We start from the raw sequence: 12,800 nt of genomic DNA, 5'->3' as shown, positions 1-12,800 counted from the left end.
GAACCAAGTCACTGAGGCCTTGGTGAGTCACTGTTCACCACGGTGGCAGATGTAGCGGGGTGGTGCGATGGAGGTGATCGCTCCCCTCCTCCCCCCCCTTGTTATTAATATTAATTATAGTGTAGAGGCCGATTTAAAAAGCGTTACATTTTAGGGCTGCCCCCTACCCCCACCACCCTTGAGAAAATTCTATATACGCCTCTGGCTCACCATGGTGAGGAAGATGCCGAACTCGCGGTCCATCTCGACGCTGTCGCCGTCCGTGAACACGAACTGCGTGCGCTTGTTCTTCTTGCACTGCAGCACAATGTAGATCTGCTGAGCGGCCACCGACAGCACGGGCAGCTCGATGCGATTAAACTCGTCGAAGCAGCCCCACGCGCCCGACTGGGCCAGCCCTGCGGAGGCAGACAGTGCGAGGAGGAGAAGGAGAAAAGGGACACAGAGATAGGAAGTGGGGGGAGAGGTATAGAGTCGGCAAAGCAGAGGCAAGGTTGGAGGGAGGAGATGAAGGAGAGGGAACACATGGTGGGGGATTAGCAAGAGAACAAGGGAGGCAGAATCAATTGCTGCATTTAAACAATTATAGTATTTTATATTATTTTGCTGCAGCTTACTCTTTGTCTTCTCTATCTTCCTGTCCCCCTTACTGCCTTTGTAATAAAGGACTCTTTCTCAGTGTCGATCTCCGTTGTCCTTTATTTGGGTTCGTATAAATCTCGCTCACTCGGCGTCCTCGCTCAGGCCCGCGTCTCCTCCGACGATCACTCCACAGCCACCCTGCTGCTCCGTTCTGCAGCTTCACTGCTGCTCCGCCCTGCAGCCACACTGCGCTCCGCTTTGCAGCCACCCTGCTGCTCCGCTCTGCAACTAGCCTTCCACAGCCCGCTAGCCCTCTGCGCCCTGACACCGATGGCTGACGGTGCCGACGTCTCCCAACACGTGGCGATCGCGCCACTCTCCCCGTACTGCCCAGCGTGGCCTCCTCCCGTTTCACTACGTCTCAACTTCCCGATCCCCTTCCGGTTCTCTCCCTAAATCCTCTCCCCCACGTGACCCTAACTCTTCCCTCTCCTCACGTGACCCAGACTCCGCCCCCCTCAATCCTTGCTCGCATTACACCTTGATGATATTGTTATTTCTGAGCATTGTGTACAGTGTTTTGAGATGCAGTCCCGTTTCATAAATTATATGAAGATGATATGAACTTTATAGTAACCTTGCGAAGCAAAATACTTTCATGGGAATATTGTAGAGATTGCGGCAGTCAATAGGGCAATATGTACTTAATTGTTTAAATAATGAGCTATAATTGCAGCAATCATACAGACTCTACAAGGACAACAACTGGCTCACCCAGTAATTTATTAAGTCAGAGTTGAGGCCTTGATTTTAATCCAGCTGACGTAACAAGATGGATGGGAGCAGCAGTGGCCTCTAATGGATAACAACAGCATGGGGAGGACTTCATCCAGCAGTGGACAGCAGTAGCTGATGATGTGGATGACGAACAAGAAAACAGACAAGTGGTGGCAGCCAAAAAATAGAAACGGTCACGGGGGCAGCACGGAGGGAGTCGTGACACAAACCTTTGTAGATGCGGCCGAGCCCACGGTAATCCATTTGGTCAGAGCAGTTGAAGACCACGACGTACTTTCCCAAACACTTGCCCATGTCCTTGGTGGTCTCCGTCTTGCCGGTACCTGCTGGCCCAGCTGGGGCCCCACCCATGCTCATGCCCAGTGCCTGGGACAGCGTGATGTAGCACCTGAAAGCAGAACACACGGCACCGCACGCTTTTTGCTTTAGCTGCTGAGCTCATCACCTGCCGAGGATCCTACATTTCATGGGACGTGAACAATGGAGGGGGCACGTTTGGGTTCAAATGGGTAGAAGACTTGAAGTTATGTCTGAAAATGTATTTCAGATGTCACCTTTTACATGTTTCAATTTCTAATAACAGTGTTGCATGTTTTTTTTGCAGCTAACAGACACTTTGGCTTGATGTAAGCAAAGTTATTAGGTATGATGATTTTCAGATGTAAAAACCTATTTCTAAACGAATTATTAAAAACTAATTATTCCACTAATAATAACACAAGTTTGCTGTGAAGCACACACAAAAATAAAATTAACAAATTCGCAGAGTCAAATGAAGAAATAACGAATGTCTATTCTAAGCATGTGATGCTGGCACCCTCCACTTTCGCACATGGTAACGTACCGTCAAATTACCCCAAGCCATACGACGTAGGGAGGCCCTCACCCAGCAATAGATTGACAAAACATGCAATATATATACATGTGCTCGTACAGCTAACCCAATAGAGGAGGAAGGTATGATGCCAGGATGGATGTGGGTGCTGACCGGTCGGTGAGCGGGGTGATAACCAGGCGGTCGGTGCAGCCCAGGTACTCATTGCAGTAGTGAAAGTCGACGTCCGTGATCTGGATAAGGCACTTATCCGTCTCCTCCACAAAGTAGAAGCGTGACTGCTTCAGCCACTCAAAGTCGGCCGTCGACTTGATATTCATGCGCACCTGCGTAGCACACAAAGTGAGTAAGTCCATCAGTCCATTCACTTGGACAGCTAGGGTCCATTGCTTTAATTACAGGTGGCCTCTGCATAAAGCCTCATCCCACATCTCATTAACGACAGAAAACATAAGAGTCATTGGACAATTCATGGAACCGGGGGTGACTGCAAGCTCTCAACCTGATTAGTTTGGCACATCTGCTTTATCTGACATCAGTGGTGAAGCTTTAAAAGCGTGTATGTGCGTGTGCCATCCACTAACATGTCTTTAGTTTCATTCTTTCTTCTTCAAAAAGCTGTAGCAGTCTATGGATGTGTTTGATTTTTTATGTGTGTTTTTGTATTTGGCATGGGCCACCCCTGACCCACCAACAACTTCCATGCACTCCTCCCATGTTCGTCACGACCACCTGAAACCCCACACCCCCACTTCTGCCCCCCCCCTCACCAGGTCATCAAAGATGTCCTTCTGGTGCACGTGGATGGTGATGAGCGTCTCGTACTTGACGCGCTCGCGTTTGGTCAGGTCGCGTGTTGTCATGTCGATCAGCTCATTGAGCAGGTCCAGGAACTTCTGGTTGGTGGCTGGCATGATCTACATCATTGTGCAACACACACTCATCAGATCAGTAAGTTTTTGTTTTGTAGCTGGAATGACGTTTTCTCTAAGTTGTGTTGGTTTTAAAACAAAAGTATTAATGGTTAAATTATAGGTAATGATTACAATAGCAAATATAATGTATACAGCATCTCAATGAAATTGCATCTAGAGACACTTTACAAAAAAAGAAAACCTGCTTTTAGGATAGAAGTGGGATGGTGTTGGTGGGGTGAAGTATTGTTGCTAAAGCACGGGAAGGAACATTGAGATGGTTTGGCCATATGGTGTGGAGTTGTGGAGTGCAACATCACAGAGTTTTTAAAACAGAGATTCGGGGAAGGAGAGAAAATGGAAGACAAGATGGTAATGTGAAATAAACAGATACATGAGAATATCTGTGGTGACAACAAAGGAGGCCTTCGACAGACGGAAGTGGAGGAGAGCGATCAGGGTTACCTCTGAGCAACTAGAAATGTGGAAACAGCAGCCATAAGAAGAAGAAGAGGGGGTAAGGGCTGTGAAGGCCAGAAACGTGGCCTCATTCTCCAAGCAAACGTTGCATTTACTGGTCCCCACCTTGCGGTCATTCTTAGCATTATTGAGGGCCACCTCAGAGTCCCGCGTCCAGATCATCTGGATGGCCAGGAGGCCAACTTGTGCCGGGAAAGAGGTCTGGAACTCGTGCAGCTTGAAGGCACCGTCCTCAATAATGGCGGCCGCCTGGCGGATGACGGCGTGCACTGTGCTGCGCACGCCGGTGAGCAACGAGCCAAGCCACGTCTCCACATTCCCCTGCCACCCGCGCCACGGTCGCACATCAGAAGAATCAGAATATTCATTTACACTGGAGGAATCCGATGAGGTATAAAGCCCTTTTTCACAGATGTTCAGTAGGGGTATCATGATCACAGCGCTTTGGTTCCAGTGATTCTTGTGCACTCAGCTATGTAGGGATTTGAAAGCTTTTCTAAATTTGAACGAGTTAATGCATTAGCACGTTTTGTCTATACGTCTGTCTATCTGTAGCGAGGGGTCATGATAACTCTCGTGAAAACGATACAATGTAAATTATATTTTAGTATAAAGCTGTGTTGATGTTAAGGACTTTCCATAAAAAAATGGCCAAATTCGATTAAAGATTTCCCAAAATTTGGAGATAAAAACCAGCAGTAAAAGTATTTGCCTTGCTGGCTGAGGAAGATGACATCATACATCATGCGTGAGCACCTCGCTTCCCTCCCGGTGAAATATCAGCTCCTTGTGCAGCTTGAAAGGTAATGTTATTATCGCTAATTAAATACTTACAAGGACTAAAACATGTTGCAAAGTATGGCACAATATGTGCATGTGCATGATTTTTCATTCTTGTTTTGTGTTCAATTCACGACAACACTGTAAAGCTTTGCCGGTTCGTTGGTACAGTGAGTCCTTAGCCGTGGGATGCATGATAGTAGTGGGTGAGTAATTGTTCACATCCCCTCACAACTTAATGAATTGTTACAATTATGTGTTGTAATTAAATTCCAGAATCTATTATTTTATTTTGCCATTGCGGTTTATGCAGCAGCTCCAGCAGGTGCATGGCTTACGTGAACCAATTATATACAACATACATGAAGTAGAGTAAACAAAACCATAAACTATGCCTGTACCGTGAGCAGAAGCATAACATTTTCACTGTATTATTTCACGCGGAGTAGTGAATAATACACTTTAATAATGTACTTACCTGGGCCATGACGGGCTCCACCAGGGTGACGGATTCACCCTCCTGGGACTGGATGCTCAGGATCTGCTCGTAGTTCTTCTCGTGGAAGCCCACTTGGTTCACGTTATCGAACAGACCGAGCAAGTGAGCCTGCACGCATGCGTACACGCGCATACTCAGCAACACGGCAGCCTCACCGCATCAGCAGGTACTCGCAAACAACAAGCTTTCGTGACTGCAGGGATTCATTTTCTTGGTTCTTTCCTGCAGTCACGAAAGCTTTAAATCGAAATTTAACCTCCACTATGGGGTGGATTTCCACAAAACTTCAAGATGCTTCAACAAGCTCCGGGATAAGAAGGCTCAGCTAATCGAGTCTCTCACCTTTCTGAAGAGATGCCGCGACTCTAAGGTAATACCAATCACATTTACATTAACCTCTGCTGCCGTAACTTCTTCTAATGCTAAACGAATTCTGTCTAGAACTAGCTTAGCTCTTATCTCAGAGAAAATCAGACTTACACGCACCGAACTAGATCAGTTAGACAAGACACTCTACAAATCACACTTATCTTTGACTGCAACAATGTCTACATCAGATTGGGAACATGTAGAAAAAATGACTGCCTCTTCAGCTGCCGCTATGTCGACCAAATGTAAGGACAATTTGATTTGCAAATTTAACCGCCTCTCAAACAAGAGACCGGACCCACACACTGAAAAGCTAGACGTTAACAAAGTCGTAATTAATCGCAGTAACAGTTCTATTTCGGATGGTCTAAAATCCGTTTTAGTTAAAGGACTAAACTTTGCAGTCACACCTAGACACATACCAGTTAATGATATCATTGCCCGAGTAGATGTGGCTCTCAAGGGCCTGAGTCACATCGCTGCAGACGTAGCAAGATCTGAAATCGCTGCTAACCTCAAAAATGCTAAAATGCCAGCTAGCAACATCAGCAAAGATGAGCGTTTTGAATTAGCTCAATTAAAAAAGAGGGATGACATTGTCATCCTCTCAGCCGACAAAGGCAATGCCACTGTCATCATGGACAAAATAGAATACAACAACAAAATTCAAGAACTACTCAACGATGGCAGCTATACAAAAATAAAAAGAGACCCCACGAACAGCCTCGTCACCAAAACCAACAAAATCATTTCTGCTTCAACCGCATTAATTGATCAGACCAAACAGTTCTCGTTGAAACCTTCTGCAGCCAGGCCACCAAGCTTGTACGGCTTGCCAAAGATACATAAAGAAGATACACCTCTTCGTCCCATTGTCTCTACTATCAACTCCCCCACTTACAAACTGGCTCGTTTTTTGTCTGAAATCCTACGGCCTTTCACTGGAAAAACCACCTCTGCGGTACAAAACTCTACTGACCTGGTATCGACAATCAAGGGGATTTCCCTGTCCCCAGACGACCTGCTTGTCAGTTTTGATGTGGTTTCCTTGTTCACCAAGGTTCCTGTGCCTGACACCATCGCAATCATTGAAGACTTGGTTCATCAAGGACTGAATGCTGGGGTACCCCCCCTGGTGAGACACTGCCTAACCAATACATACTTCACCTGGAATGGAACCTTCTACAAGCAAACTGAGGGCACCCCAATGGGCTCCCCCCTATCTCCGGTTGTAGCCAACATTTTCATGGAGAAATTTGAGACTGACGCCATCCAGACTGCCACTCTACACCCGACCTTATGGAAGAGGTACGTAGATGACACTTTTGTCATCTGGCCACATGGCCGGCCTGCTCTAGACCAATTTCTCGACCACATCAATTCCATACACCCAGCCATCAGATTCACCATGGAAGTCGAAAAAGATGGCAAGCTACCCTTTTTGGATGTCCTAATTAAAAGGAGACCTGATGGTTAAATGAGCCACTCTGTCTACAGGAAAGCCACCCATATGGATGCTTACCTAAAACCGGATTCCAACCACCATCCATCCCAGAAGAATTCCCTCATCAAGACTCTATACCATAGAGCCCAATGCATCTCCAACCAGGAACATATTGCCAGTGAACTCAAACACGTACGCCAAGCTCTTAAGGCTAATGGTTACTCCGACTACACAATCCGCAAAGCCATCACTCCAACCATCAAGAAGGATCCTGTTGAGGAGCCTTTCAAAACCATCACCTTACCCTACATTGCTGGGGTCACAAAAAAGATCTCCAAAATCCTGGTAAAACACAAGATCCAGGTCCGATTCAACACAGTACATAAAATCCGTGATCTGGTCCCGTCTGTAAAAGACGTGGTTCCAGACATACAGTACCCTGGCGTTTACAAACTAAGTTGCCTCTGTGGTAGCAGTTACATTGGAGAAACCAAACGACATGTCTCGGACTGCATCCGTGAACATAAAGCAGACTTGAAACACGGTAGGGCAAACATCTCAGCCGTGGCAGATCACTGTTACAATTCAGTGGGCTCACATGATATTGACTTCTCCAAGACAGAGGTTCTCTGCAAGCCATCCAGCTACCATGAGAGATTCGTCCAAGAGGCGATCCACATATACAAACACAGAGACAATTTCAACCGAGAAGATAGATTCTGGCTCAGCAATCATTGGAAGGACGTAATAAACCATTTCGGATCTTAACTGATTGTGTTCACGTTTACGGTGACTTTCAGACTGCAGTCCACTCACTGACATTGACTATATATCTTGTATTCTCCGCAGAGAATGGATTCTTTGCTCCGCTGCAAGCTTCCTACCACCACTCTCCCATTGACATATTTCGTTGCTTCCTCTTAGTACCTTTCACGCGACGGTCAATGGTATAGTGTATAGCATATTGTATAATAATAAATAATATTAAAGTGTAATGTTTAATACAATGTATAAGTAATATATAGTATCGTAATTGTATAGTGAATATATAGCAGTGTGGTATACAGTTGGGTGGGTAGAATAATACATAGTGTAATATTACAATGTATAGTCTATAAGTATATTAGTTGCTGCGGCGCCATATTATTAACATTCCTTCCTTTATTAATTCTAACCTTACTCCCTCCCTTTGACACTGCTAATCCTGCATAATGCATGGGCATAATGACTTTAAACCCCTCGCCAAACCTCCTACGCATTTCACAAGTAGTACTAATCGCATATCTGCATTTCCCATAAATATGCAAAATTCCTCTTGATATGCAAATAATTTTTGTCAAGACGCTCTTCGCTCCTCCATCCCAGCATAAATAGTCGCTCCAAGCCTGGGGCGTGCCATCCAGACTCTGTCTCCTTGACAACCCTGTTCTCCACCTGAAGACGGCTGCTTGTGTTGTGGCCGAAACTTCGTGAGAATTATTTTATTATGTTTTATTTTCATTATTTTATTATTTTCCTTCTACGTGACTTTGCCGAAAGAACCAAAAAGATGAATCCCTGCAGTCACGAAAGCTTGCAACCAAAGGGCTCTATGTGGCTTTCCAGTAAAATATGCACGTTCAAAGCATCTAGACGCAATTGTATCAAGAGATGTGTTGTAACAAGAGAGGGTTATATTCTAGAAGATTAGATTGAGGATGGGATGAAATATCAGGAAGTGGAAGGATTTTTTTGTATGGGGAAATGATGAGGGAGGCAGAGGAGAACAAAAAGTCTTCCGCATTTCCTCTTCTCTCTCCTTCCCTTCTCCATCCCCCCCACCACCACCACTCATTTCCCATGTGTGTGACACGATTTGCAGGACACCTATCCTTAACCCTATCTGTGGCACGCACACACACACACACACACCTGTATTGTGTGCGGATCTGACGCCTGACCCAGGATCTCCAGCAGGGCCGGGTCGGACACAAAGAAAAACCTGGGGAAGACCAGGCGCTTCTTCTCCAGGTAGCCCGTGAGGCTCTTCTGACACATCTCCAGCTGCTCTAGCAGGTGTGGTAGCAGCTGCGCCAGCGTCTCGTCGCCCACGCAGCACACAACAATGCCCGGGATTTCGTGTGCGCGCTGCATGATCTTCTGCCACGACTTATCGATGTTCTGGAATCGCTTGGCTTCCTAAAGGTGTGCCCGCATACCCAAATCACAAACCGACAGCAGCAGTGAAAACGAAGTGAGTTATTTATGCTAACGTGTGTGATCGTTTAGTGGGAATGGTGGTGCTCTTGAACCCGGTGACCAGAGTTTAATTCTTGACTGTGGCTACCAAGGAAAAGGATTTACAACTCAATTCGTCTGACATAACATCTCATCTGAAGCATTGAAATATAACAGTATCCAGAGATATCTGAACTGGTTCCTGGGAAACAACTCCTCTAAACTAACCTGCACTGGGCAACATGGTGGTGAATCATGGCCATATAACCCCTAAAAACCACAGGCATGGGGAGACCCTCATCCAACAGTGAATTGACAGAAAGGCTGTATGTGTATATGGATTACATTGGGATTTGAGAAGTGTGGATCGTGTGTCTAGGGCAGGAAGTAGGACAGACCTGGGGCAACTGCTTGGCAATGTCTCCACCAACGAACACAGCCTCCAGGTAAATCCAGAGGTTCTGCACCATCATCCAGTTTTCGATGATCTCCGTAGTATTGGACAACTTTTGCACCCACTGCTGGATGGTTGGCTTGAAGGGCACGTTGTACCTGCAGCAGCAAAGATAGGGCATCGGTTACACAGTAGCTGTTGTAAATAAATGCTTTGAACATAGTCAACATAATCATGTGTTTAATGTCTCAAATCTGTAAATAATGAGAATATTTATACTCATACTCATGAAGAGAATATTTATCATAACAGAAAACTCAGTGCAGGCCAGAAAAAAAGTTTCAAACATGTATATAAACATGCATTCAGCCTCGTGCAATGTGCAAAAATCATCAACAATTCCTGAAGAACTGCTGAAGGACCTCAATGCAGTTCTTTAGAAACTGTTGGTTTTTACATAATTCTCGAGACTGAGTTTTTTGCGCACATTTCTGTGTGTTGTTAATCAGAATATTTACATCTCAATATTTATCAGATTAAATCGAATTAAGTATATTTTGCAGTATCAATTTCATTACCACAAAAATAACAAGGCTCGTTTATCAGCCATAAAACGATTCACCGCCCCCCTCTCCAAGTGATTCAAGGTTGTGGTTAAATGCAAACGATCTTTTTGGCAAAAATTTACCATCTAGTTTGTCTTTTTTATAATTTGTTCTATCTAATTTGTACTTTTGTTGGTGCTTTAGCCTTAATGTAATATTAACATGTAATGAGCATAACCCCTTATGGTCATCCTCTCAGACATGTTCACCCCTTTGTGTGCTATTCCATCACCAGCCATCATCCCAAATTATGCATCGGCAGCTCCAAATGTCGTCATCCTCTATCCCCGCCCCCCCCGCAAGCTTCTACGCTTCTCTCCCAATCACCTGTTGCTCATGAGCGAGGCGAGCACCATGAGGCTGTCTTCCATGAGGGCCACCTTCTCGGCCGTGTCGCTGCCCTTAAGCAGCAGCTCGCCGCGCGTCTTGAACGGTGCAAACGTGAAGCACTGACTGCTCCACTCGCTCACCACGGCCTTCAGCTTGGCGTCAATGTCACGCTCCTTTATGGCGCTGATACAGATGTCCTGCACAGCGATGATGATGACGACAAACCGTGCATTGAGAAATCCAGCTCCCCGAATTCTACAGCCCCCTTGACCTCTCTCTACACAGATCCGCTTAATGCAGTCAACACATGGCTGACTCTTTGAAGCTATAACTTTTTTTTCTATAGCCCTTTAGTTAAAGAAATTACGTTTTAAAAAACGCTTGCTCAACCACGTGCAAATTAATAGGTAGAGAATCTGTACACTGATGGATTAAAACCTCCCCAGGCTGTGTTGATCATAGGGGTTGTTTGACCATTCTTCACCACAAGGGAGAAGTGACATAATGGCTAACATCAGTGGCAAGTGATATCTGTACCAATCATAGATGCCCGCCCAACTCACACTGACCAGAATGGTGAAGTACGGTCTAATAGCCACCATGGCATGGGGAGGTCTTTATTCAATATCACCATTAACAAAGAGCTGATAAATACTGTGTTCATCATTAATCACTTTGAATAACTAGCTGAGCATGTTGAATTGTGTGGAAGATAGGAAGAGTGGGCGGTACCTCGATGTCATCCTTGGACGTGAGAAGAGGAGCCTCCATGATGTTCTTGAGAGCAAAATGGTCTGACTCGATGTCAAATGTGTGTCCAGTTACGGTCGTGATGCGCTCCCAGTGTCGCGACATCATCGCCTGTGGCAGTACGGGGGCGCAGACAGGCGATGGTTAGTGTCTTCTTCCAGAAAAAGTGACCGCAAGCCGGAACCTGGGACCAAAGTTTGTTGTCCTTCCCCCACACCTCTGAATAGCACGGTTGGCTACGTATGGTGCAAAAGACATTCAACATATATACATACAGTAGGTGACAGTGGGACACGGGAGAAGGTAAAGGAGAGTGGAAGAGGAGGCATGGGGGCCAATGGTTATACATTGAACTGTATTGTAGACAATTATTAAAACTGTTATTATTCATATTACACTGCATTACCCTGATGTAATAATGATCGAGTCTCAACTCGTTTCTCAGGAGCGTCCTGCTACTTGTTTGCTGTAGGGGGCGATACATGCTATGCATTTTCCAATTAACAAATATGTAAGTAAGTTTTCTAATTTGGACCATGACACTGACACATGGCGGCCTAGCCTTCTTGGAATGACATCACGGGATCTTTAACGTTCACTCTGCAGCAGACGGTGCATATTTTTTTAATACAACCGCTGTATTAACTAGTGCAGCCTGCCGGATTCGAACCGTGAACCTCTGCAACAAGCGGCTGGGCCATGTCACTGCCCCTAATAAGATAAGGATTCTTTAGACAGAAAACTGAGATAGGATGTGGTGTAGTGCTTGTCCTAGTTATAATAGTAAACTGCATCCGTTGATGGTGTCATTTAGAAGGAATACCAGTGCAGAAGGCAACGGGAAACCACGTCAACCGTTATTCCATAGCTATGGTTCAAGAAGCTCAATAAGCCATAGCTATGAAGAGGGGGACTGGGACAGGATGGGATGGAAGGAGATTGAGCTATGGACCTGCCCTTGGACAGAAAACTTGACTAAGTGAGAGGGAGGAGTAGCAAGTGAAGAAAATTAATTTTGGATAAAGATGTGTACCCTTAACCTTATATTTCTCCTTCTGCATCGGCAGAACAAAATAGCGGAAATTGTCAAGGAAACTGGTAGTTATTTCTCACAACCAAAGTTTCCATTTGGTGATGCTAAGTTACACAAATGGACCTTATTGGCCATCATCTCCAGCAGCGGACACGTCTCATTGAAGTTGTCGATCTTCTTTTTCAGGTCCTCAAATGCCTGCCACTCCTTCAGGGCCTTCGGCAGCTTGCGGCACCTGGCCAGAGCAACAAAAGTCAACAGCAAAAATAATTAGATTTTTTCAAATATGCAAAAACAATTTACATAGCAACTTAATGTAATCGCATCTCAAGATGCTTTATATACATTTTTTTTTATTACAAAAGGTAAAAGTATGGAAGGTGGAGAGGGGTTCAGGACAAGAAATCATGGGAGAGAGGAGAGATGGCACCACTGCGGCACAACCCGGGAGGAAGCAACAGGTGCTCAGCACCAACAGAAAGAGAAATATCCATAACCCTAATTTTCCGTATGTCGGAAACCATTTTCTCTCAGTCCTGTATCACGCTGTCATCCGTTTTCTATTGCTACCTGTGTAATAAAAGACTCGACCACGGTATCTGGCTTGGTGTCCTTTATTCGGGTTCGTCTACTTTTCCTACACGGCTCTCTCCCTCTGAGACCCTCCGCTCGGCGCCGACGCTGCTGTCGCTCCCGTAGCCTCTAGCAGCCTCGCTGCTGATCTCCTCGTGTCGCTCCCGTAGCATCTAGCAGCCTCGCTGCTGATCTCC

The 12,800-nt window shown here is 45.5% G+C and overlaps 1 protein-coding gene across 2 annotated transcripts in view; it reads right to left on the bottom strand.

Annotated features, from left to right (window-relative positions):
- Nucleotides 1-12,800, bottom strand: part of LOC144718588 (dynein axonemal heavy chain 5-like) — a 97,445-nt gene that overhangs the window by 31,613 nt on the left and 53,032 nt on the right. For both annotated transcript variants that reach the window (XM_078593965.1, XM_078593973.1), the window contains exons 32-42: nucleotides 12,154-12,265; nucleotides 10,980-11,108; nucleotides 10,245-10,444; nucleotides 9,317-9,470; nucleotides 8,613-8,879; nucleotides 4,868-4,996; nucleotides 3,715-3,930; nucleotides 2,986-3,132; nucleotides 2,369-2,541; nucleotides 1,590-1,768; nucleotides 211-398 (exon numbers count right to left, since the gene is read on the bottom strand). In XM_078593965.1, the coding sequence (XP_078450091.1) occupies nucleotides 211-398; nucleotides 1,590-1,768; nucleotides 2,369-2,541; nucleotides 2,986-3,132; nucleotides 3,715-3,930; nucleotides 4,868-4,996; nucleotides 8,613-8,879; nucleotides 9,317-9,470; nucleotides 10,245-10,444; nucleotides 10,980-11,108; nucleotides 12,154-12,265 (1,894 nt within the window). The remainder of the gene's footprint in view (nucleotides 1-210; nucleotides 399-1,589; nucleotides 1,769-2,368; nucleotides 2,542-2,985; nucleotides 3,133-3,714; nucleotides 3,931-4,867; nucleotides 4,997-8,612; nucleotides 8,880-9,316; nucleotides 9,471-10,244; nucleotides 10,445-10,979; nucleotides 11,109-12,153; nucleotides 12,266-12,800) is intronic.

Source organism: Lampetra planeri, chromosome 1, assembly GCF_965212315.1.
Source record: "Lampetra planeri chromosome 1, kcLamPlan1.2.h2, whole genome shotgun sequence".
In the NCBI taxonomy this organism is placed as follows: domain Eukaryota; kingdom Metazoa; phylum Chordata; class Hyperoartia; order Petromyzontiformes; family Petromyzontidae; genus Lampetra; species Lampetra planeri.
The sequence above is the reverse complement of the archived record's forward strand: the minus strand, read 5'-3'. Positions and strand labels throughout refer to the sequence as shown.